The sequence below is a fragment of the Somniosus microcephalus genome, chromosome 4 (assembly GCF_052327205.1).
Source record: "Somniosus microcephalus isolate GS21.2 chromosome 4, FLI_Smic_1.0, whole genome shotgun sequence".
NCBI lineage: Eukaryota > Metazoa > Chordata > Chondrichthyes > Squaliformes > Somniosidae > Somniosus > Somniosus microcephalus.
The window spans coordinates 207,606,027-207,632,723 of NC_140990.1; the positions used below are offsets into that span (position 1 = coordinate 207,606,027).

The window sequence follows — 26,697 nt, forward strand, 5'->3', positions numbered from 1 at the left end:
TGTTGTTGAAGGTGAGGGTGGAGGAGACAGGGGAGAGGGGTTTAAGAAGACGATTAGCAGTGGAGAATAGAGGCCGGGGTTTATCTTTGCATTCCAGAATGATTCTGGAACAGTGAGCAATTTTGGCAGACAAGAGCATGACCCGATAATGCTTTGTAGTCCAGCCAGATCTGGCTTAGTGAATCCCATTCTTTGTGACTGTGACAAAGGTAAACTATCCCTCCTCATCCTTCTTGACTTCTCTGCAGCCTTTGACACAGTTGACCACTCCATCCATTTCAAATTACAGCCAGCTGCACTAGACTTGTGAGTTCGGAGCTGACGACATTAGTATCAGACTTGCACAATATAGAAGTCATTTTTAATAGTGCATTAAAAACGATTCTCAAGAGGATATACCAGTCCTGCACACACACTGATGGCAGATATGACTCATTCAGTAGGGGACCACTGACCACCACATTCCAGGAACACACCAATGAAACTCTGGTCGCGAAATTCGGTGTTGTAGCACCGGCCGTGTTGAAAAAATGGTGGCCACCTCGAGTTCCGCCCGCTTCTGGCACGGAACACCGCGGCCGCCATTTTGGAGAGGTCGGCAGCGCTGCCGTTGCTTGCGCTCGCCTCTCCCATGTAAATGTGCAGATCGTGACATGAATCGACGTGCAATGCCTGATTTCATGCACGACTGCGATTTTATACATCGCCGCATTCCATGCCGCCCTCTCCTAACCATGCATGGAAGAATGTGCATGCAGCAGTTGTACAGAGATGCTGTCAGTGCTTCTTAAAGTACACAGACATCTTTCAGGTAAGTTTTGATTTCAGCTTTTGGAGGGTTTTTTTCTATTTTATTGGAGTAGTGGCTTGGTGCAATACATTTAAAAAGTTGTTAGAGTGTGCAGGGAGTGCTTCAGTATGCTTGCAAGGCTTTGGCTGTTAAAGGAAGGCCTCTGAGAAGGCCACTTGCTCCCAGCCCTGCGGGCTCTAGTTGCAGTCCCTCTTGGGCTGCAACATCATGTGGAGATGAAGCAGAGGCAGCAAAGGGGACAAGCTGCTCGCAGAGGGAAGAGAAAGTGGATGGAAGGAGGCAACCTAGACAGCCCTTTTCTGGCCAGGGTATCCGAGATTGAGTCTGCGGTACCAGTGACCACAACCCCAATTGCCCTTTCAACATATGTCCCACTCCTTACCTTCCCTCTGTTACTGACCATCACAGCATCCAGTTGGCCACAATGCTAAAATAAAAGCCACCACAAAGCAAACTTTCCAATCCAACTTTGTCCATGTATGCAACTAATATTACATCAAAAAATCAACTAATCACCCTTGTGCATTCCCTTAGTGACTGTCTTGTGTGTGCCTTTGCCTATCCTAGTGCTGCCTCGCAGTGCTACCCCAGTGGCTGCAGCATGGCTGGTGGAAGGCTGCTGACTTTCAGTGGGGGACACGGCAGATGACCTGCAGGACGACCTCGAGGAGCTGGTGGCTGAGAGTGTAAAATCGAGTGATGGTGTTTCTTCTTCTTCACTCTCCTCTCCCTCTTCTTGATCAACCATTGGCTGGACAGGCTGGATTTCTTGGGTGTCTGAAATGAGGAAGGTGCAAGGGTAGGGTAGGGTAGGGTTGTGGTGAGGGGAAGTGGGTGTAAAGCGAGAGGTGCTTGCAAATCAGAAGAGATTGTGGGATGAGGGGGAAGTGGGAGGTGAGAAGGAGGATAACATATGAGGATACTGGCATCTTGTATTTTTTCAGCCCCATCGCTGGCCAAGGGCTCAGCCATGCCCCTTAATAAATGGCCAGCACTGTCTCTTCCAAGGGGGTGAAGTGAAGCTAGGAATTTGAGGTCTTGTGTTTGGTAGAGATTGTTGGTAGGTGAGTGATTGGGGGGTGGGGGGGATCATGCATTGAGTAGTGTGTGAGGCTAGTGGTGCAGTTGGTAGGAGACAGCTTTTGAAGATGCATTCACTGACCTTGACCACTTGTCTGAGGTCATGAAACTTCTTTGGGCACTGGAGCCAGTTTCTGGGGGGGCAACATTGCTGGCAGTGATGGCGTCGGCCATCTGATCCCACATCTTCTTTCTGGAGGGCCACCTGGCTCCCTGTGGGTAGAGGACCTCTCTTCCAGTGTTGATGCATGCAGCAGTCCAGCTTTGTGCAGGGAAGACCCTGCGTGCCCCTTTCCCTGAGCTGTTGGGCCATTTGTGTTGGTGCTGAAGCACTTTTACCATTTTTTGTGTGCAAAAGGCAGTTCAGCTTTAAGAGCTGAAGACTGCCTAGTTTGGAATGATTTTTAATTTTTTTTTTGCAGACGGCAGTTGAGCTTTAAGGGGTAGAGACTGCCTATTTTTGAATGATTAATTTTTTTCAGAAGGCAGTTCACCTTTAAGGGCTCGAGATTGCTTTCAAAAATGGCAGCCTTGCTTTAAGAGAATGCAGCGTCGCTACAGCAACGTGACATTGGGCCTCCTGCTGAGCGAACAGCTTGAAGCAGTGCGTTCGTCGCTGGACTATGCACTAAAATCATTCAAATTAGCAAGCAGCAACAAATTAACGTGCTGCCTGCACTTTCTAAACGGGCGCGAGCAAATCTCACCCCACGGTGCCGCCTGCCCGTTTTCAGGCCTTATCAAGTTTTACTCTCCCCTCGTTTCTACAACATCCAATTTGCTGATGCATCTTAATAGAAGTATAATTCAGGGCAATTGATATCTAATAAATCAACAAAGTATTAAATAACCATCAGGCTTTGTAATAATTTAGTAAAAAAAATGATAGTAACGAATCTAATCTTGGAACGAAGCCAGGAAAATCAGTGAGTTGCTAGAATGTAGTAAAGAGTCACTGGATGAATTAATGCAAGCAGAACAGAACCCATTCGAGCACTAATAGGTGAAGGGAGAAACTTCACTCCTTTATTGGCTTGGTTTTCTTTGCATCCCAGTGCACAGCAAGTAAAGAAAGTTGAAAATTATTAGTGCCCCTTAATCCATAGTCCCAGAGGGACTTGGCTGGGCCTGCAAACCACAATCAGCATAGACATTTAAAAGCTTTAACCTAATGGACCAGTCCCAAGAATATTTTATAGCAGTTCCAGAGGGATTTAAGTGAAATTAAACTTTCCTGTGCAACATCATTTTTAATGGATTCAGTTGACATTTGAAAGCACATGAGCAGGGAATGAATATGTAAATTGTGGGGGAAGCCAAATAACAAATGAGTGTTAAACGTGACACTCATTAGATGAAATGCCAATTGTGTTTCTTTTGCAATTATATAAAAAGCTACATGCGAGGTTAAAAGAAAAAAATTGATCAAGCAGAATTTACATGAAGAACCTTTCTGTGGCCATTCTTATTGCAAATTGATAAAACTGTAATATAAATTGTGCTGAAGTGGTTTGCATTACAGTAACTGCTGCACTAATGCTTTTCAGCTGTTCTATCAGCTACAGTGTATTATTCAGGGAAACATGAAGACAATGGCCCAGAACTTGGTGTCGGGGGCTTGCCGCGCGTGCAAGCCCCCGATGTGCACTTACCCGGCGCGCCGACATCTGAAACCTGGCCCGCAGTGGATTTCCTGTAAGTGGCCCGGTTCTGATCTCGGCGCGCTGTGCTAACCTGACCCAGCGGCGTAGTTAGTACGATGTGCCGGCTGGGATCAGGTGAGCACTGTTCAGCCAATCAGGGGAGGGGAAACTTCATTCATAAGTTTGATAGTAAAGACTGTCAAACTCATGAAAAGTACGGCACACCAAAACACTACTTAAATTTTAAATAAAATTTTAAAAAGCATCCCAATAATTAAATTAACTATGAATAACTTTAAAAAACTATTTTAAACAATCAATCAAATTTTTGAAAAAAATAAATTTTTAACAAATAGGGTCTAAAACTAAACTTACCTTACTGTAGATTCTTTAAAAATAATAAACCTGTGGGGGAAAAAAAATTCTAAATTGTACTAAAAGACCACTTACCTGTAAAACTAAGTACTTCCGTGTGGTTTTTCAATGCGTAAAAACCGGAGCCCTTTACACATGCGCAAATCTGTAAAAATACAGGAAATCCAAGTCGCACGTGCTGCCCAATACCGCGCATGCATTCAGCCTCTTAACCCCTTGGGTCAGAGGACAGGAAATGCCGGTTTTCAGCGCATGCGCTGTGCATGCTGAAAACCGGCAATTCCTCCTGGCACACGCGTGAGTACCCTGTCCGTACTCACGCGTTGTGACAGGAATTACTGGGCTATTGCTGCTGGTCCACGCTGCGCCACTCCTGAGCCTCGACCTCGCTGCTGGGCTCATCCTTGCTCCTGGGCCTCGTCCTCACCCCTGGGCCCTGTCATCACTCCTGGGCCTCGACCTCGCCCCTGGGCCCCGTCCTCGCTCCTGGATGCCGTCCTCGCTCCCGGGTCCCAACCTCCTTATAATGGAGATAGACAAAGTGAGGAAGGGAAGGGAAGAGTTAACATTTCAGGGAAGAGTCAGCGATGGAAGGGTGGAAATTGGAAGCACTGTTGATGAAATTTTCAGTTCGGAGTGAGAGCAGGAAACTGCACCGATACAGTCATCAATATACCAGAAAAAGAGGTGAGGGAGGGGACCTGAGTAGGATTGGAACAAAGAATGTTCCACATAACCCACGAAAAGCCAAGCATAGCTAGGACCCATATGGGTTCCCAGCAGTACAAGGGAACCTAAAAAATAAGTCAAGGAAAGGAACTTTCTGTATTTAATATAAGTTTTTAAAAATGGTAATGGAGTAAATAATCGGATTTACAATAGACAAATCTCCTGGACGTGATCGTTTCCACCCCAGGGTATTAAAAGAAATAGGTGAGGATACTGCAGATGGGTTAGTCATAATTTTCCAAAATTCTCTAGATTCAGTAATTGTGCCTTTTGGATTGGAAAATTGCAAATATCATTCCATTGTTTAAGAAGGGAGGGAGAAAATAGGTAACTACAGACCTGTCAGTTTAACATCAATTGTGTCGGAAGATACTATAATCTATCATGAGACAGAGTGATGGAGCAGTTGGGCACATATCAGCTGATCAAAGAGAGTCAGCGTGGTTTTATGATGGGTTGGACGTGTCTGACTAGCTGAATTTTTTGATAAGGTCACTGGCATGGTGGACAGGGAAGTGGCTCTGGATATTGTCTATATGAACTTCCAGACAGCACTTGAAAAGGTTCTGCACAAGAAATTATTAGCAAAAGTAAAAGCGCACAATATTGGAGCCAATCTTGTGATGTGCGTAGGTAATTGATTGGGAGTCAGGAGACCAAGGGTAGAAGTAAAGGGAATGTTGACAAGTGGTGTTCCCCAGGGATCTGTACTAGGTCTCCAGCTTTTCACTGTATATATTAATGACTTGGACAAAGGAATAGAGAGTTGTATATCCAAGTTTGCAGATGACACTCAGTTAGGAGGCACAGTAAGTTAGTTGTGCAGATGGGAGCAGGAAGTTACAAAGGGACATCGACAGACTAAGTGGACAAAACCAAGGCAAGTGGAGTTTAATGTGGCGAAATGTGATCTTTGGATCTGAAGAAGATAAATCAAAATATTTTCTTAATCGTGAGAAGCTAGTAGCTGTGTAGGACCAAAGGGATTTAGGTGTCCATATACACAAATCACTAAATGCTAGTGCACAGGTACAAAAAGTAATCAAAAAGGCTAATGGAATATTGGCCTTTATCTTAAAGGAGTTGGAATTTAAAAATGAGGCAGTGACGCTTCAGTTGTATAGAACCTTGATCAGACCCCATCTGGAGTACTGCACTCCTGATTTGGGCGGTTTTAGACACTGAACCTCAGGAAAGATATATTGGAGAGGCTGCAGCACAGACTAAACAGAATGATACCAGAGGACAGCTTCCATAAACTAGGCTTTTATTCCCTTATGATTAGAAGGTTGCAGGGATGATTTAATCAAGGTGTTTAAAATGATAAAGGGATTCGATAGAGAAATTGTTTTCTCTGGTGGGGAAATCCAGAACAAGAGGACATAGTCTTAAAATTAGAGCCAGGCCATTCTGGAGTGAAATCAGGAAGCACTTTTTCAAGCAAAGGGTAGTGGAAATCTGGAACTCGCTCCCCCAAAAAACTGTTGATGTTGGCCAATTGAAATTTTCAAGATTGAGATTGATTTTTGTTAGGTAAAGGTATCGAGGGATATACAGCAAAGGCGGATAAATGGAATTGAGGCACAGATCACCCATGATCTAATTGAATGGCAGAAGAGGGGTGAGGGGATGAATGGCCTACTCCTGTTCCAATGACATTTTTTCCCTGTGTACCTAATTTCCCAGGATAAATCAGTACTGCTCAGTTGTTGTTGTTGTTTCATAAAGTTTATAATGGGATGTCTAGTTTGGCTATCCATTCGATGACCTCCTGAGATGCCAAGTGGAGAAATGAGGTGCCTCCTGCAACAGATGTTAGTGGGCAAGTTGACGTCATGTGTTCCATGGTCTGGGACTCATGGCCACAGTCGCACTTCGAGTCGACCCTCATCTTCCACCTGTGGAGCAAGTGGCCACATCGTCCATGCCCTGTCCGGGTTGGGTTGAGCGCTGTCCACTGTCTTCGAGGGAGGTCGAAGCCAGGGACCTCTGCTGTTGCGTCAGTGATTAGGTGTTTGTTCTTTATGTTGCATGCGTCTCACGATTCCGTCCATCTGGATAGTGGGTCGATACCAGCTGCAGGAATATTGGCTGCTGTTTCCCAGAATGGCCGGCACGATGTTAAGCGCTCAGTCAGCTGTATTAATGGAATAGACGTAGCATAGTGGTAATGTCACTGGACTAGTAATCCAGAGGCCTGGACTAATGATCCAGAGACGTGAATTCAAATCCCACCATGGCAGCTGGGGAATTTAAATTCAGTTAATTAAATAAATCTGGAATAAAAAGCTAGTATCAGTAACGGTGACCATGAAACTATCAGATTGTCGTAAAAACCCATCTGGTTCACTAATGTCCTTTAGGGAAGGAAATCTGCCGTCCTTACCTGGTCTGGCCTATATGTGACTCCAGGCCCACAGCAATGTGGTTGACTCTTAACTGCCCTCTGAAATGGCCGAGCAAGTCACTCAGTTGCAACTAACCGTTACGAAACAAAATAATAAGAATAAAACCGGACGGACCACCTGGCATCGACCTCGGCACCAGAACACCCAGCCCAGTCAACCCTGCAAAGTCCTCCTCACCAACATCTGGGGACTTGTGCCAAAATTGGGAGAGCTGTCCCACAGACTAGTCAAGCAACAGCCTGACATAGTCATACTCACAGAATCATACCTTTCAGCCAATGTCCCGAACTCCTCCATCACCATCCCTGGGTATGTCCTGTCCAATCGGCAGGACAGACCCACCAGGGGTGGTGGCACAGTGGTATACAGTCGGGAAGGACTGGCCCTGGGAGTCCTCAACATTGACTCCAGACCCCATGAAGTCTCATGGCTTCAGGTCAAGCATGGGCAAGGAAACCTCCTGCTGATTATCACCTACCGCCCTCCCTCAGCTGATGAATCAGCACTCCTCCATGTTGAACACCACTTGGAAGAAGCACTGAGAGTAGCAAGGGCACAGAATGTACTCTGGGTGGGGGACTTCAATGTCCATGACCAAGAGTGGCTCGGTAGCACCACTACTGACTGAGCTGGCCGAGTCCTAAAGGACATAACTGCCAGTCTGGGCCTGCGACAGGTGGTGAGTGAACCAACAAGAGGGAAAAACCTACTTGACCTCATCCTCACCAATCTACCTGTCGCAGATGCATCTGTCCATGACAGCATTGGCAGCAGTGACCACCGCACAGTCATTGTGGAGACGAAGTCCCGTCTTCACACTGAGAATACCCTCCATCGTGTTGTGTGGAACTACCACCGTGCTAAATGGAATAGATTCAGAACAGATCTAGCAGCTCAAAACTGGGCATCCATGAGGTGCTGTGGGCCATCAGCAGCAGCAGAATTGTATTCCACCACAATCTGTAACCTCATGGCCCGGCATATCCCTCACTCTACCATTACCACCAAGTCAGGGGACCAACCCTGGTTCAACAACGAGTGTAGAAGAGCATGCCAGGAGCAGCACCAGGCGTACCTAAAATGAGGTGCCAACCTGGGGAAGCTGCAACACAGGACTACATGCATGCTAAAAAGCGGAAGCAGCATGCTATAGACAGGGCTAAGCGATCCCACAATCAACAGATCAGATCTAAGCTCTGCAGTCCTGCCACATCCAGTCGTGAATGGCGGTGGACCATTAAACAACTAACGGGAAGAGAATATCCGCATGCTCAATGATGGTGGAGCCCCACATGTGAGTGCAAAAGACAAGGCTGAAGCGTTTGCAACCAACTTCAGCCAGAAGTGCTGAGTGGATGATCCATATCGGCCTACTCCCGAGGTCCCCACCATCACAGAAGCCATTCTTCAGTCAATTCGATTCACTCCACGTGATATCAAGAAATGGCTGAGCGCACTGGATACAGAAAAGGCTATGGGCCCCAACAACATCCCGGCTATCGTGCTGAAGACTTGTGCTCCAGAACTAGCCGTGCCTCTAGCCAAGCTGTTCCAGTACAGCTACAACACTGGCATCTATCCGACAATGTGGAAAACTGCCCAGGTATGTCCTGTCCACAAAAAGCAGGACAAATCCAGCCTGGCCAATTACCGCCCCATCAGTCTACTCTCAATCATCAGCAAAGTGATGGAAGGTGTCATCGACAGTGCTATCAAGCGGCTCTTACTCACCAATAACCTGCTCACTGATGCCCAGTTTGGGTTCCGCCAAGACCACTTGGCTCCAGACCTCATTACAGCCTTGGCCCAAACATGGACAAAGGAGCTAAATTCCAGAGGTGAGGTGAGAGTGACTGCCCTTGACATCAAGGCAGCATTTGATCGAGTGTGGCTTCAAAGAGCCCTAGTAAAACTGAAGTCAATGGGAATCAGGGGGAAAAGGCTCCACTGGCTGGAGTCATACCTAGCACAAAGGAAGATGGTTGTGATGGTTGAAGGTCAATCATCACAGCCCCAGGACATCGCTGCAGGAGTTCCTCAGGGCAGTGTCCTGGCCCAATCATCTTCAGCCGCTTCATCAATGACCTTCCCTCCAACATAAGGTCAGAAATGGGGATGTTCACTGATGACTGCACAGTATTCAACACCATTCGCAACTCCACAGATAATGAAGCAGTCCATGCCTGCATGCAACAAGACCTGGACGACATTCAGGCTTGGGCTGATAAGTGGCAGGTAACATTCGCGCCACAGAAGTGCCAGGCAATGACTACCTCCAACAAGCGAGAGTCCAACCAGATCCCCTTGACATTCAATGGCATTACCATCGCTGAATCCCCCACTATCAACATCCTGGGGGTCACCATTAACCAGAAACTTAACTGGACCAGCCACATAAATACTGTGGCAATAAGAGCAGGTCAGAAGCTAGGTATTCTGCGGCGAGTGTCTCACCTCCTGACTTCCCAAAGCCTTTCCACCATCTACAAGGCACAAGTAAGGAGTGTGATGGAATACTCTCCACTTGCCTGGATGAGTGCACCTCCAACAGCACTCAAGAAGCTCGACACCATCCAGGACAAAGCAGCCCGCTTGATTGGCACCCTATCCACCACCTTAAACATTCACTCCCTCCACTACTGGCGTACCGTGGCTGCAGTGTGTACCATCTACAAGATGCACTGCAACAACTCGCCAAGGCTTCTTCGGCAGCACCTCCAAAACCCGTGACCTCTTCCAGCTAGAAGGACAAGGGCAGCAGGCGCATGGGAACACCACCATCTCCAAGTTCCCCTCCAAGTCACATACCATCCTGAGTTAGAAATATATCACCGATCCTTCATCGTCGCTGGGTCAAAATCCTGGAACTGCCTCCCTAACAGCACCGTGGGAGTACCTTCACCACACGGACTGCAGCGGTTCAAGAAGGCGGCTCTCCACCACCTTCTCAAGGGCAATTAGGGATCGGCAATAAATGCTGGCTTTGCCAGCGACGCCCTGATCCCATAAACAAATTTTAAAAAAAATTTAAAATATATATTTTAGCAGTTTTTGCCCAGTAGTCTTTCAAAAATAATTGAAGAAAGGCTGAAGGATGCTTTTCAACATCTTTATTCAGGTAAATTTTATAATGAGTGTTTGTTTTTTAAACAGAGAGGTGGTATTTTTAATGGAGGCGGTGTGTTTTTCTTTAAACAGAGTCTGTTGTATGTGAGAGGCAAAGTGAGAAAAAGAGACAGACTACTAATTACACACCTGTTGTAGCTTTTGTTTTGTGTTCTATAAAGTTCAGAAAGTGCAGTAAGCGCAGAGAGAGTTTTGCTTCACATTGAGTATGGAAAAAATGAGTTTTGAAGCAGACCTTATCTAATTATCTCACCTGATTATAACCTATTTTGTTAATAGTGTTTAAAAAAAAGTAAGCATTTTAATAACTAATGGCTGTTGGACACAGAGACAGACACACGCACAGGAAGAAATTGGTATGCGTTGCACACATGTTTTGGGCGTAAAAAGGGTGCGGAGCATCCCTATTTAGCAGTGGGGCAGCCTGCACCCAGTCTGCGCAGACGTTGGTCCCACTGCTAAATTTGTGCGGACCTTGTTGTTAGACACCAGTGCAGGTGTTGGGCTCTAATTTCGATATTTAACGTGCCTAACGCCTGTTGAAGGATTCCATCAAAGAATGAGCGGGCAGGCATCGGGCCTGTACCGCTCAGAATTTTTCAGCAGCCTCCATGGCCCCCAACTCCACAGAAGTCACTGCCACTCCCCTACAGGTTCCCTTTCCACAGTGATGCCCGGTCAAAGGATTCCCTCCCATGCTACCAAACTCCAGCAGTTCCCTCTGTAGTATTGTCACAGACTCCAGGATCCCCACCGCGGCCATTCCGCAGTACAGCCAAGCCCCAAGACTGCCCCTGTTGTTAGCAAAGCACAGCGTCTGCCCCAAGTGCAGCTAAACTCCATTCCCCACTCAGTACTGCTGAATACCAGATTGGGGTATATTAAAATGGTATGGGATTAAAATTAAATGCATAGGCAAAGAACATTTTTAATGTACAAAGACCGCTCATTTTCACTTTTCACAGAATAATGAACAAAGTTGCAAAAATCACTCCCCAAAGCAGCAGTAAAAATCGCAGAATACATTTAAAAAAAATTAAATTTGACTTAGCCACCATAATTTGGTGGTCCCAATGTTAGCCCAAGGATAGCTTAAACATCCTTACTATAAGACAGCACACCCTCTGACTCACTGTGAGCAATGTCACTAGAGATCTACTAATTAATTTTTAAAAATCAGTGAAATGCATAACTGGTACCAAAATGTATGAAATATATTAAAATGATGCCTCTGTAATCGACACAATCTAATTATATATCCAGTTAGATTGTACTGATTATTGTTCAGTTGTCTTTGCTTCCTTTATAATGAGATTTTTTGTAATATTTTTGTGTAGGATGCATCAATTGCTCACAGGTTTCACGTAATGAGAGAAAAGCATCCTGAAAAATTCAACAGCAGGTAAGAGTCTGCCTTCCCGCTATCTTTTCCTTTCCTAGAAGAACTACCCAGCCACACAGTCACACTGTCATGATATAATTCAAGTAATAGAATTGCACTGCACACTGAAAATTGGGACAGTTTTTGTTCATTCCAATTCATAACTGAATATAGAGAAATATTGATTAAGCACATATTTTTCATTTCTGCTCATTGTTTGCCTGGTTTACATATGGTTTTAAGAACTTTTAATGCACTCATGTATTCTGGTATACAATAAAAGTGAAAATAACAAAGTCTTAAATAAAAGACCCATTGGCGATGCAGTGAAGAGTTTTCCTGAGGGCATAGTACCAAGAGCAAGATGGAGACGATTAATCTTCATGAACTTTTATTCTGTCTGATTTTAAAGTCTGAGTTGTGAAATTGTTTATTTTAGTGGCAAAGTGACTACAACAGCCATCGTAGCATTTTCATTCCTTACAGAGCAATAAAGCATAGATCTATTTGAATGTTCTGCTACCTGACTAACCTATATTAATGTATAAATCAAAGTTTAGCAAACAATTAATGAACTGATTTTTTATTGGTTTATATTTTCTTAATTGAACCTGCTAGAGATAATTCTTGGACCGCTTTTGATCAGAAGAAAATAGTATTTTGTGGCAAAGCCATCTAGAGACTCTTGCAGTAACGTTTATAATTGTCTTTAATCATAGTTGTTAACTTTAAGTGTGTGCGCTGTTTAAACAGCGCAGGATCGATAAAATCGCGATCTGACGCGATGACGTCATCACGCGGGTCACGTGACGTTCCCAACAGCGGGAAACGTGATGACGTCAGGGGGGTAGGGCGTTTCTGTTCAGTCCTCGTGGATCCAGCTTGTGTATAGACCTGTTTGGAGTTCCTCCTGCGTTCTTTTGTTTATAACTGTTTCAGTACATTAAACCACGTTTGTTTAACTGTCAGTTTCAATCGCAGTATTTTCGTAGTAGTGTGAAGACACCTACAATTTTAATATAATACTGTATTGGAATTGATGCGCTATCAATTCTAATAAAAGGCTAGGCAGAGTTCAGAACAACAGGCTTTTATTAACTACTGAATTGCACTTCAGACAGATCAGGACTATGCCTCTAGTGGACGACCGAATGCCAGGAGCTGCCATGCGGCCGCTCTTATACTCGGTAGCCCAGGGGCGGAGTCAGCTGAGGCATAGTCAGGCACAACAGTGAAACAAGAGTGAACGACAACAACAACAACAACAACAGTGAACACAGTGAACTACAGTGGTTTACCACATTCACCCCTCGTTTAAAATTAAGTCCGGCGGGGTGAAGTATATCAAAAGTTCGAGTAGGCGAGTCTGTCGGGCGGCCTCGTTTGCCGTCGAGATCTTCGTGGCGACGGTTGCGATGGTACAGCTTCCCACGACGCGTCTTGAGCGGGGTCCAGCACCGGCGTATCGTCCCCTTTGGTGTTGGGTGGGCGAGTGGGCTCCGGCTGGTCCTGGGGGCGTGGCATGCCGTCTACTGGGGTGGAATGGACAGGGGTGAGAATTGGGTCTACTGAATTTTGGGCCGTGTCGGAGGGGGTCGTGGTGGGGGGCAATGGTGGCGGGTCAGTGGACCCCGAGGGTGCCAGATCTCTAATGGAGACTGTGTCCTCCCGCCCGTCCGGGTATGCCACGTAGGCGTACTGGGGGTTGGCATGGAGGAGGTGAACCTTCTCTACCAGGGGAGCCGTTTTGTGGGACCTTACATGCTTCCTCAGCAGGACGGGCCCTGGGGACGTCAGCCAGTGTGGTAGTGAGTTACCGGATGTGGACCTCCGGGGAAAAACAAACATTCGCTCATGGGGGGTTGCGTTGGTGGCTGTACACAGCAGTGACCGGATGGAGTGGAGCGCATCGGGTAGGACATCCTGCCAACGGGAGGTCGGAAGGCCCCTAGATTTTAAGGCTAGGAGGGCCGCCTTCCAGACCGTCGCGTTCTCTCTTTCAACCTGTCCGTTCCCCCGGGGGTTGTAGCTGGTGGTCCGGCTTGAGGCAATACCTCTCATGAGCAGGTACTGACGGAGTTCGTCGCTCATGAAGGACGAGCCCCGGTCGCTATGAATATAGCTGGGAAAACCGAACAGAGCAAAGAGGTTGTGCAGGCATTTAATGACCGTAGCGGTGGTCGTGTCCGGGCAGGGGATGGCAAAAGGGAAACGGGAGTACTCATCAACTATGTTGAGGAAGTACACATTGCGGTCAGAGGAGGGGAGGGGCCCTTTAAAGTCGATACTCAGGCGCTCAAAAGGGCGGGTGGCCTTGATCAGGTTTGCTCTGTCAGGCGTATAGAAGCGCGGCTTGCACTCTGCACAGACTGGGCAGCTCCTGGTCATGGTCCTGACCTCCTCGATGGAGTAAGGCAGGTTGCGGCCCTTAATGAAATGGAAGAACCTGGTGACCCCCGGGTGGCAGAGGTCATTGTGGAGGCCCCGTAGTCTATCGATCTGCGCGGTGGCGCATGTGCCTCGCGATAGAGCGTCTGAGGGTTCGTTGAGTTTCCCTGGCCGGTACAAGATGTCGTAATTGTAGGTGGAAAGTTCGATTCTCCACCTCAAAATCTTGTCATTTTTGATTTTACCCCTCTGCTTGTTGTTGAACATGAAAGCAACTGAACGCTGGTCAGTAAGCAGGGTAAATCGTTTTCCAGCCAGGTAGTGCCGCCAGTGGCGCACCGCCTCCACAATGGCCTGGGCCTCCTTTTCCACAGAGGAGTGTCTGAGTTCGGAGCCCTGGAGGGTTCGTGAAAAGAAGGCCACGGGTCTTCCCGCCTGGTTAAGGGTAGCGGCCAGGGCGAAGTCGGATGCATCGCTCTCCACCTGGAAGGGGATGGACTCGTCTACCGAGTGCATGGTGGCCTTGGCAATGTCATCTTTTATACGGTGAAAGGCTAAGTGGGCCTCCGCCGTCAGGGGGAAGGAAGTGGACTTGATAAGTGGACGGGCTTTGTCCGCATAATGAGGGACCCACTGGGCGTAATAGGAAAAGAAGCCCAGGCACCTTTTGAGGGCCTTGAGACAGTGGGGCAGGGGAAGTTCCATCAACGGGCGCATCCGGTCAGGGTCAGGACTGATGACTCCGTGTTTCACCACACAACCAAGGATAGCGAGGCGGGCTGTGCGGAATATGCACTTTTCCTTGTTGTACGTGAGGTTTAGGAGTTGGGCCGTGCGGAGGAACTTATCAAGATTGGCGTCATGGTCCTGCAGGTCATGGCCGCAGATGGTCACGTTGTCTAGGTAGGGAAACGTGGCCTGTAACGCATTCTCGTCGACCATCCGGTCCATCTCCCTCTGGAAGACGGAGACACCGTTGGTGACGCCAAAAGGAACCCTGAGGAAGTGAAAAAGGCAGCCGTTTGCCTCGAAAGCTGTGTACTGGCGGTCCTCAGGGCGGATAGGGATTTGGTGGTATGCTGCCTTGAGGTCAATGGTCGAGAAAACGCGGTATTGCGCTATCTTATTAACCATGTCGGCTATGCGGGGGAGGGGGTATGCGTCCAACTGGGTGTACTTGTTGATAGTCTGGCTGTAGTCGATGACTAGGCGCTGCTTGTTGCCAGTCTTAACGACTACCACCTGGGCTCGCCAGGGGCTGGTACTATCCTCAATAATCCCCTCTTTCAGGAGCCGCGTCACCTCAGATCTTATGAAGGATCTGTCCCCGGTGCTGTATCGCCTGCTCTTTGTGGCGATAGGCTTGCAGTCGCGGGTGAGGTTGGCGAACGGGGGGGGGTGTGATTTTGAGGGTGGAGAGACTACAGGTGGGGCGTGGCGGGCAATTTAAAAACTGCTGGTTGCAGACAGTGAGTGGGGGAAAAGGTCCACCGTATGTCAAGGTGACACTCTTAAAGTGACAATGAAAGTCCAACCCCAGTAGAACGGCAGCGCAGAGATGTGGCAGGACGAAGAGCTTTACATTTTTATATACGGAGCCCTTCACCGAGAGGGTCACTACGCAGTAGCCGCCGACGTCTGCTGAGTGGGATTTCGAGGCCATGGAGATCCGATGGCGCGTTGGCCGGACCGAGAGAGAATAGCGCCGTACTGTATCAGGGTGTATGAAGCTCTCCGTGCTCCCGGAATCAAAAAGGCAAGTTGTGGCGCGGCCATTTACCTGGATGTCCATCGTGGACCTGGCTAGCTGATGGGGTCTGGATTGATCCAGCGTGATGGAGGCCGCTGTGGAGTCGGTAGCGTCGCTGTAGAACCCCGGTGAGGCGGCGGTGGGTGAGTCGGGGGCCCGTTGGCAGAATGGCAGACAAGATGGCGGCGTCGGAGAGGAAGGACAAAATGGCGGCGCCCATGACGATCCCGATCCCCACGAGGCTGGAGGGAGGCAAGATGGCCGCTCCCACGAATCGCACGCGGCGCTGCTGGAGGTAGGGGTCTTCTGGCTTCTGCAGACGCCAGCGTAGCGTCCCTTCTTACCGCAGGCAGAGCAGACCGCGTTTTTCGCCGGGCAGCGCGCCCTGGGGTGTTTGGTTTGGCCACAGAAATAACATTTCTGGCTCGGGCGGGACATCGCTGCAGCAGTTGAGGCCAGGGCCCGTGGCGGCGCCGCGTCCCAAGGTGGCGGCGGCTGCGGCATCCATGAGGCGGCCGCGCGGTCCGGGGAGTAGGCCTCCATGTTCCGGTGGGCTACGTCCAACGAGAGGGTGAGTGAAATCGCCTTCTTCAGGTCGAGCTCGCTACTTTCCAGCAGTCGCTGCCGTGTGTGAGTGGACCTGAGGCCCGCCACGAGGGCGTCCCGGATGAGCTCCTCCGTATGTTCCGTGGCTGTTACTTGCTTGCATTCGCAGGCTCGGCCGAGTTCCTTCAGCGCCCGTATGTATGCTTCTGTGGGTTCCCCGGGCTGTTGTTTGCGAGACCCCAGGAGATGTCTTGCGTAAACATAGTTGACCGGGCGTGCGTATTGCTCCTTCAAGATGTCGATAGCCCCCTGGTAGCTCGTAGCGTCCCGGATAAGGGCAAAAGCTCGGTGGTTTACTTTAGAGTTCAGCACCCTGAGCTTGTCGGCATCGGCGGCGACGGTCTCGCCGGATGCAGTCAGAAAGGACTCAAAACAGTGCAGCCAGTGCGAGAACTTAGCAGTCGAGTCCGGTTCTTGCGGGTCGAGTTCCAGGCACTTGATCTTAAGAATCTGCAGCATCGTTTTTTTTTTTTTTCAGTAGTTAATAAAATTGATGCGCTATCAATTCTAATAAAAGGCTAGGCAGAGTTCAGAACAACAGGCTTTTATTAACTACTGAATTGCACTTCAGACAGATCAGGACTATGCCTCTAGTGGACGACCGAATGCCAGGAGCTGCCATGCGGCCGCTCTTATACTCGGTAGCCCAGGGGCGGAGTCAGCTGAGGCATAGTCAGGCACAACAGTGAAACAAGAGTGAACGACAACAACAACAACAACAACAGTGAACACAGTGAACTACAGTGGTTTACCACAGGAATGCACTGCCTGAAAGGGTGATTGGAAGCAGATTCAATAGTAACATTCAAAAGAGAATTGGATAAATACTTGAAGGGGAAAAAAATATAGGGCTATGGGGGAAAAAGCAGGGGAGTGGGATTAATTAGATAGCTCTACCAAAGTGCCAGCACAGGCAGGCTAGGCAAAATAAGAACATAAGAACATAATAAATAGGAGCAGGAGTAGGCCAATCAGCCCCTCGAGCCTGCTCTGCCATTCAATAAGATCATGGCTGATCTGATCCTAACCGCCAATCCGCTATCACAGAACCATCTCCTGAATCTAACAGAATTAGACACACGAAATAGGAGCAGGATCAGGCTACACGGCCCCTGGGCCCACTCCGCTACCCACAGGGCCATGACCGATCCGAACCTAGACTCATGTCCAAATTCCTGCCCGCTCCCCGTAACCCTTAATTCCCTTTACTTCTAGGAAACTGTCTATTTCTGTTTTAAATTTATGTAATGATGTAGCTTCTACAGCTTTTTGGGGCAGCATAGTCCATGGACCTACCACCCTCTGAGTGAAGTAGTTCCTCCTCATCTCAGTTTTGAAAGAGCAGCCCCTTATTCTAAGACTATGCCCCCTAGTTCTAGTTTCACCCATCATCGGGAACATCCTCCCCGCATCCACCCGATCCAACCCCTTCACAATCTTATATGTTTCAATAAGATCGCCTCTCATTCTTCTGAACTCCAATGAGTAGAGTCCCAATCTACTCAACCTCTCCTCATATGTCCATCCCCTCATCCCCGGGATTAACCGAGTGAACCTTCTTTGTACTGACTCGAGAGCAAGTATGTCCTTTCTCAAGTATGGACACCAAAACTGTATGCAGTATTCCAGGTGCGGTCTCACCAATACCTTGTACAACTGAAGCAATACCTCCCTATTTTTATATTCTATCCCCCTAGCAATGAAAGCCAACATTCCATTGGCCTTCTTAATCACTTGCTGCACCTGCATACTAACCTTTTGAGTTTCGTGCACCAGGACCCCCAGATCACTTTGTACTTCAGTACTTTCCAGTTTCTTGCCATTAAGATAATAACTTGCTCTACGATTTTTCCTGCCAAAGTGCATAACCTCACACTTTCCAGTATTGTATTCCATCTGCCAAATCTCTGCCCATTTACTTAGCCTGTCTATGTCCCCTTGCAGGTTTTTTATGTCCTCCTCACTCACTACTTTCCCTCCCATCTTAGTATCATCTGCAAACTTTGATATGTTACACTCAGTCCCCTCCTCCAAATCGTTAATATAGATTGTAAAGAGTTGGGGACCCAGCACTGACCCCTGCGGAACACCACTAGTTACTGATTGCCAGTCTGAGAATGAACCATTTATCCCAACTCTCTGCCTTCTGTTAGATAGCCAATCCTCTCTCCATGCCAGAATATTACCCCCAATCCCGTGATTTTTTATCTTAAGCAATAATCTTTTGTGTGGCACCTTGTCAAATGCCTTTTGGAAGTCTAAATACACTACGTCCACTGGTTCCCCTTTATCCACCCTATATGTTACTTCCCCAAAGAGCTCCAGCAAATTTGTCAAACATGACTTCCCCCTCATAAAACCATGCTGACTTTGTCCTATTAAATTATGATTATCCAAATGTCCTGTTACTGTCTCCTTAATAATGGACTCCAAAATTTTACCTACCACAGATGTTAGGCTAACCGGTCTATAGTTTCCAGCCTTCTGTCTACTGCCCTTTTTAAATAAGGGTGTTACATTAGCAGTTTTCCAGCCTGCCGGGACCTTTGCCGAGTCCAGGGAGTTTTGGAAAATTATTACCAATGCATCCACAATCCCTACCGCCACTTCCCTCAAGACCCTAGGATGTAAGCCATCAGGTCCAGGTGATTTATCCGCCTTGAGTCCCATTATTTTACCGAGTACCACTTCCTTAGTGATTTTGATCGTGTTTAGCTCCTCCCCCCCTTTAGCCCCCTGTTTGTCCAGTGTTGGGATATTCTACTGTAAAGACTGATATAAAATATTCATTCAGTGTTTTTGCCATCGCCATATTTCCCACCATTAATTTCCCGGTCTCATCCTCTAAGGGACCAACATTTACTTTAGCCACCCTTTTTCTTTTTATATAACTATAAAAACTCTTACTATCTGTTTTTATATTTTTTGCTAATTTACTTTCATAATCTATCTTCCCTTTCTTAATCAATCTTTTTGTTATTTTTTGCTGTCTTTTAAAGTTTTCGCAATCCTCTATCCTCACACTAGATTTGGCTACCTTATATGCCCTTGTTTTTAGTCGAATACTATCCTTAATTTCTTTACTTAGCCACGGATGGCTGTCTTTTCTTTTACACCCTTTTCTTCTCAGTGGAATATATATTTTTTGGAAGTTGTAAAATAACTCCTTAAATGTACACCACTGATCATGTATCGTCTTACCCTTTAATCTATTTTCCCAATCCACTCTACTCAATTCCGCTCTCATACCTTCATAGTCTCCTTTATTCAAGCTTAGCACGCTTGTTTGAGATCCAACCTTCTCACCCTCTAATTGAATATGGAATTCAACCATGTTATGGTCACTCATTCCAAGGGGATCCTTTACTAGGACATTTTTAATTAATCCTGTCTCGTTACACAGGACCAGATCTAAGGTTGCTTGCCCCCTGGTCGGTTCAGTTACATACTGCTCAAGGAACCCATCCCTAATACACTCAATGAACTCATCCTCAAGGCAGCCCTGCCCAATTTGATTTGTCCAATTAATATGATAGTTAAAATCCCCCATAATTATAGATGTTCCCTTATTACAAGCCTCAACTATTTCCTGATTGATACTCCGTCCAACAGAGTTGCAACTGTTCGGAGGCCTATAGACTACGCCCACTAGTGTTTTTTTCCCCTTATTATTCCTTACCTCCACCCAAACTGTTTCATTATCCTGATCTTTTGACCCAATATCATTTCTCTGTATTACAGTGATTCCTTCCTTTATTAACATAGCCACCCCACCTCCCCTTCCTTCCTGCCTGTCCTTCCTGATCGTTAAATAACCTGGTATGTTTAATTCCCAGGCATTGTCACCCTGCAGCCATGTTTCTGTAATGGCCACAAGATCATACCCATATGTAGTTATTTGTGCCATTAACTCGTCTATTTTGTTACGACTGCTACGTGCATTCAGATAGAGAACTTTCAAAGGTGTTTTGTGACACTTAGTTCCTGCTTTTGCCCTTTTTATTACTTTACCTTTTACTCCATACCTTCTGCCCCTTCCTGACACGCTCTGGTTTTTAATTTCCCCACTGCTACCTAAGTCTATGACCTTCTCTGTTGTCATTTTTATTATTTGCTCTCTAGGAACCTCCCCCCTACTAGTTAGTTTGAAGCCCTCTCTACAGCCCTAGTTATATGATCCGCCAGGACTCTAGTCCCAGCACTGGCCAAGTGAAGCCCGTCCCAACGGAACAGCTCCCTCCTGCCCCAGTACTGGTGCCAGTGTCCCAGGAAGCAAAACCCATTTCTCCCACACCAGTCTTTGAGCCACGCATTTAACTCTCTAATTTTATTTGTCCTAGCCAAATTCGCTCGTGGCTCAGGTAATAATCCAGAGATTATTACCCTTGTGGTTCTGCTTTTTAATTTGGCCCCTAGCTGCTCAAACTCCCTCAGCAGAACCTCCTTCCTTGTCCTATCTATGTCGTTGGTACCAACATGGACCACGACAACTGGATCCTCCCCCTCCCACTCCAAGTTTCTCTCCAGTCCAGAGGAGATGTCCTTAACCCTGGCACCGGGCAGGCAACACAGCCTTTGGGACTCTCGCTCTCGGCTGCAAAGAACTCTATCTATCCCCCTAACGATACTATCCCCTACCACTACAACATTTCTTTTAACTCCCCCCACTTGAATGGCCCCCCGCTCCACGGTGCTGTGGCCAGGTTGCTCATCCTCCCCGCAGTCCCTGTTCCCATCCTCACAGGGAGTAAGAGCCTCGAACCTGTTGGACAAGTGCAAGGGCTGCGGCTCCTCCAACACTACCTCCTGGATCCCCGTACCTGCCTCACTTGGCCTCCTTCTGTGCTGTATGATTCTATAACTAGATATTACTGTTGGCCGTATTAGCAGACAAATGCTTGATGCTTGACATTCCTGTGCCCACTTTGTCAACACAAGCATTAATCAATGAACCCTAATAGAATACCATTGTGTCTTTAACTAATGTTTGAGCAGGTTGGGCATATACTCATTGGAGTTTAGAAGAATGAGACGGGATCTTATTGAAACATATAAGATTCTGAAAGGGCTTGACAGAGTAGATGCAGAGAGGATGTTTCCCCTCGTGGGGGAATCTGGAACTAGGGGACATAATTTCAGAATAAGGGGGGCACCCATTTAAATCGGCAATGAGGAGAAATTTCTTCTCAGAGGGTCGTAAATCTTTGGAATTCTCTTCCCCAGAGAACTGTGGAGGCTGGGTCATTGAATATATTTAAGGTGGAGATAGACAGATATTTGAACGATAAGGGAGTCAAGGGTTATGGGGAGCGGGCAGGGAAGTGGAGTTGAGGCCAAGATCAGGTCAGCCATGATCTTATTGAATGGTGGAGCAGGTTCGAGGGGCCAAATGACCTACTCCTGCTCCTACGTCTTATGTTCTTATGTATGTTCTATGTAATGCGCTCACAGTTGGAACCCCTTCAACAATTTTCAGATATGCCTTAGTGTCAGTTATCAGGTTTCAAGTCTGTCACAATACCTCTATTATCAGATTTATTATTAGTGCATTAGTCCCTAACCTTATTGTCTTTGAGAGCTGCTTAGGTGCATACCATAGAGGCATGTGGGCCACACATCAAGTTGAAATCAATGCACCCATTAATTTGTTTATATCTCAAGTTTCAGATTCTAACAGATGTTGGCCCTTTCCAAAACTCAAAGCCCACAAAGTTCAAACAGAACAAACCAGCAAGTAAGAAATAAAAGTAGAAATAGAATTTAAATTTATTTGCCTGGGGATTGTGAGCCAGATTACCTGGGCTCGCAGGCCTTTGGAGACTCCTGGGTAAATGCTTTCTCTAAAATAGTGGACAAAGGAATGTAATACAAATGCATTAAGGATTTTGGTAACTGTTATGGCTGAAGAGTTCGACTTCAGCAATTTTATTTTGATAATTTAATTTCGTATCCTTCACCTGGCTTCTGATGCCAACAAATCATATCTGGAAGACAAAATGGATTCCATATCCCCATCTTATCCATGTGAGTTTTCTTTATTAGGGAACATTATTACAGTGATTATTGTAATGATTTGGCCTTTTACTTCTTTGGTATTCTGTGTCCTAGTGTTTGAAAAGAGAATGTTTTCACCTCTGGGTTAGGGAGGAATAAATCCACCCAGATTCCTGATCCTGACCACTATCTAGCAACCACACCTGGGAATGCCTGTTAGGTCATTGGGTGAGGAGAGGATCAGGTTCAGGTGTGGTTCCTGCCAGCACTCAATGGCTGGGCTCACAGGTGACGAATATATGAGAGACAGGAGGGCAGCCTGTGGAACCATAACATAGCAAGGTGACAGCATCTTCAGGAGAGGAGATAATTGACAGAAAGAAGAGGAAAGGGGTTCTGATTTGCTGTGTGTAAACTTGATGGAGATTAGTCAGACCTCTTTTAGGGGTTTTTTAAGAACGCTAATATAATGGGATGTCAATCAATTACACTCCCATGTATTACCAGTTATAACAGTGTGCTCTGCTACTAGCAAGCTTTATGCTGCATCAGTTAGGTGCATATTCTTATGATAAATGGCAGAGTACCAGAAAAATAAGCTGCAGTAGTTTCCAAGACTGTGATTGAGTGTACTGTGATGTAATGGAGAATTCATGACAGGCTCACTAAAAGACTCTGGGTGAAAAATTTGGTTGGTTTGCGCCTCCCGTTAGTGCCTTAAGAGGGCACTAATGGGGCGCAAAGCAACTAGCGCCCGTGCGCGGCGATGTTTGCGCCACTCATGAAATTAACTAGACATTTTGCAGCGGCGTTAAACACTACCGCCACGATCTCCTGCACCGGCAGATCGTGACGTCAGTCGAGAGTGTAGCGCCCCGGATCGGATATTGAGTGGTGCCCCCTGTCTTACCACCTGTCGCTAGCAACGACAGGTTGAGGGGAGCATTTTGCAGTCGGGAAGGGATTGGGGGAGCGCTATTTAAAGGCGGCCGCTTCCTGCCTTTTTTTGTCGGCAAAATTTTTGCACCACACATTGAGTGAGAGGGAGAGACTGCAGGAGATATTCAAAGCTGTGTTGAAGAGTTTTGGGTACAGAGCAGCACTTTACAGGTTCTTTCTGATTTGATCTTCCTTGTAGCAATTTAGAAGAGAATATGGGGGCTGCACTCTGAGCTCTTTCCCTGGGCCCCTCCATTGTTCTTTCCAACAGATTTGATGTACAGGTCTCTCCAGGCCGAGATTCAAGGCTGCAATGAGCAAGGAGTGGATGGAGAGCAAGATCAACCCTCCCCTTTAAGAACTGGCCGGCGCCAGTGTGTCTGTGTTCCATTGCTGACTGACATCACATGAGCTTCGCCAGCGCTCTGAGGTAACTCCTCGCTCCTTGGCCTTTGCGCCTTAAGACAGGTGTGTAGCACCAGATTTAGTGCTCCAATCACCTCCAGGGGCGATAAAAGCCAAGTTTGCAGTCGAAGGCGATAATTAGCACCTGGCGCTAAACTTTGCGCCTGGCCGATAATTGCACCCCAAATGGGGCGATACTGAATTTTTCCCCCTCTATCTATGGTTTCATTCTGTGGGTTCACCTTTAAACAAACCTGCCTCACCTCAATTACCTGCAGCAGTGTAGTAAATTATTTGTCAAACATGGTGAGATGATCCATACTTTTAACTGGTAAAGAAGTATAATTGTAATACCTAGGTTCCAGCTATGTGTTAAGTACTACGGGGGAAAAATTCAGTTGGTTAGCCCCTCCCGTTAGCGCCTCTGGGGGGCACTAATGAGGCGCTAGGATTTTAGCGCCGCTCGCAAAATTAACCAGTCGTTTTGCGGCGGCGCTAAACACTACCGCCACGATCTCCTGCGCCTGCAGATCGTGACGTCAGTCGAGCGTGCAACACCCTGGTAGCGACGTGGACCGGATATTGAGTCACACTCCCTGCCTTAGCACCTGCTGCTAGGAACGACAGGTAGAAGGGAAGGTTTTCAAGTCGAAAAGGGGCTGGGGGAGCACTGTTTAATGGCGGGTGCTTCCTGCCTTTTCTTGTCAGCAAAATTTTTGGTACACGCAGGTTGAGAGGGAGAATGATGTCTGGAAAGATTTAACGCTGTCCTAAGGAGTTTTGGCCCTCAGCACCACTTTTGAGGTTCCTAAGCGCCGAGCTCTTTCCCTGAGCCTATCCATTAGTGGTTCCAACACAATTACTTTAGAGGTCTCTCCAGGCCGAGATTCAAGGCTGCAATGAGCAGGGTGTGGCTGGCCACCAAGATGGCCCCTCCCCTTTAAGAATTGGATGGCGCCAGTCTGTCTGGCTCCCATGGTAACTGTTATCGCCTGAGCTTCGGTAACGTTCTGAGGTAGCGCCTCGCTTCCCGACGTTTACGCCTTTAGAGAGGTGTGTAGCGCCTGATTTAGCGCTCAAATCACCTCCAGGGGCCATAGAGGCGAATTTTGCAGTCGGAGGCAATAATTAGCGCCCCAAAATGGGCGATACCCAATTTTTCCCCCTACATTACTTAATGCTAACCTATAATAGAGGTTTCCTGCCAGATCACTTTAAAAGTGGCAGGAGAGCAGAACAGTGTTGTGATGTTTTTATCTGCAAAACTCAGCAGATGTATTAATGGTATGAAGCTGGACTGCTTTAGCTTTTTACATCTAGCGGTTAATTTGGCAACTATTTAGTCATTGCTGCTTTCTTTCATTGTTTTGATTGAACTAAGAAATATGTTGGAAAATGGTGCACCTGCACATTTGAGTCATGCAGGAGCCTGACACTCATTATGTTGATTGTTCTTTTTGGATAGATCAAGACCGCTCAAGTATGGGCAACTCCAAGGTCTACACAGCAGATCAAAACGGCTTTCAAATTCCTGCTTCAAAAACCTGCAGCTGGGGATATCCCACTGCTGTACAATATCAAAGCAATTCAGTTTTCTAGGCTGCTTTAATTAAATTCCAAACTATATCGTGTGTTTTCGTGAAATATGGTTTTCCATTCAAACAGAGATGTTTTTAGAATGGAGATTTAGTTGGGTTTTTTTGTTTTAGCAACTTAGCTGCGTTACATCACAGAAGAAAAATACTTTGGGTTTTATTTTTCGGATTTGAAAATTATGTCATTAACAACGATCAGGTCTCAGCTCATTTCTGTTTGACGTACAGAATCCTCCTCGAGTATTTGGCTTATTTTCTCCAAATTTTATTATTTCATCTACACAAGAGAAAGAGTGAATGTTTCCCAGCTGCGCAGATCAACATTTCCTGCTTGGGACAGATCTTTAGCCACCTTTTGTGTTTGGATGATGTCACCGTTTCTTTAACTGCTGGGTAAAATACAGATATCCACCTCTGAGAGTTTTTTATTGCATTTTTAGCAAAACTTTACCAATGAATAAGCAGAGGGCAAATTTTCTGTGTGTTCTTTGCCATTGCCACACAGAAAACTACATTTCCATATCATTTTAAATCAAGGCAGAAAATGTTGGAACTAAAAAGATATGTTAGCACTTAAGGTTTGATCATTCATCACAACTCCTGAAGGACCTGGAGGAAGGTTGCACTCAATAGGTTAGCATACCTTTCACTTTCAGGTCTGCTGTACATGTGTGTCTCTTTCCTGTTTTTAATTTCAGATTTCTGGGGGGGGGGTTTCTTTCAGTCTTCCATGTAATTTTGTTCAACAAACAATTTTACATTGTCCTATTGTCAGAAATACCCAGTTTGAAACTTAAAATGTATTGGAATGAAATTGATATTGGAGGGATGTTGAGTATTAATTTTAAATAGTTTGGATTTTGTAGTTTTGAATGAAGAACTTACATTTTTCAAAACAGGTGAAATGGGGGGGGGGGCGCAGTCCAACAAAATAAAGCAGCTTGTAACTATTGGAGAAATACAGGAGCCTAAAAGAGCCAATGGAGTTAAGTTCATATTTCAATGTTAAGCATTTCTGCCAGCAGCCATTAGGAATGTAATACCCTGTTGAGAACAGTAATAGCAGTTACCGCAGCGGAGAGATTGAGTCTCCTGACGTTTACAACCAGAAATCATCACAAGCAAAGCTTCAACAAAAGACAATCCACTATTGAAATTGCTGCTATCCACATTAGTTACAAAATCTCAACTTATTTCATATGTCTGTTACTACAACAACAGTTACTAAACAGACTGTACAAAAAGTAGCAAGTGCTTCACATTGCAAATGTTTGTCATCAAGAAGCACCTTACTTGCAATTAAGAAACTCTTGGCAACATTGGAGCTTTAAAATAATTAGATTACTATAAAAATGAGCTCTTGTGTGACGTTTATTATGACATTTTGACCAATGTGCAGGGAAGTGTCAAAAGCTGACTGGTGGAAAATTTTTGATTTTCGTCACACTTTTGGTTGTAATTCAGAGG

The 26,697-nt window shown here is 46.4% G+C and overlaps 1 protein-coding gene across 5 annotated transcripts in view; it reads left to right on the forward strand.

The window, feature by feature from the left end:
- LOC147120179 (diacylglycerol kinase beta-like) overlaps positions 1-26,697 on the forward strand; it is a 752,216-nt gene that overhangs the window by 519,106 nt on the left and 206,413 nt on the right. For all 5 annotated transcript variants that reach the window (XM_085985737.1, XM_085985736.1, XM_085985741.1 and 2 more), the window contains one exon: positions 11,510-11,574. In XM_085985737.1, the coding sequence (XP_085841863.1) occupies positions 11,510-11,574 (65 nt within the window). The remainder of the gene's footprint in view (positions 1-11,509; positions 11,575-26,697) is intronic.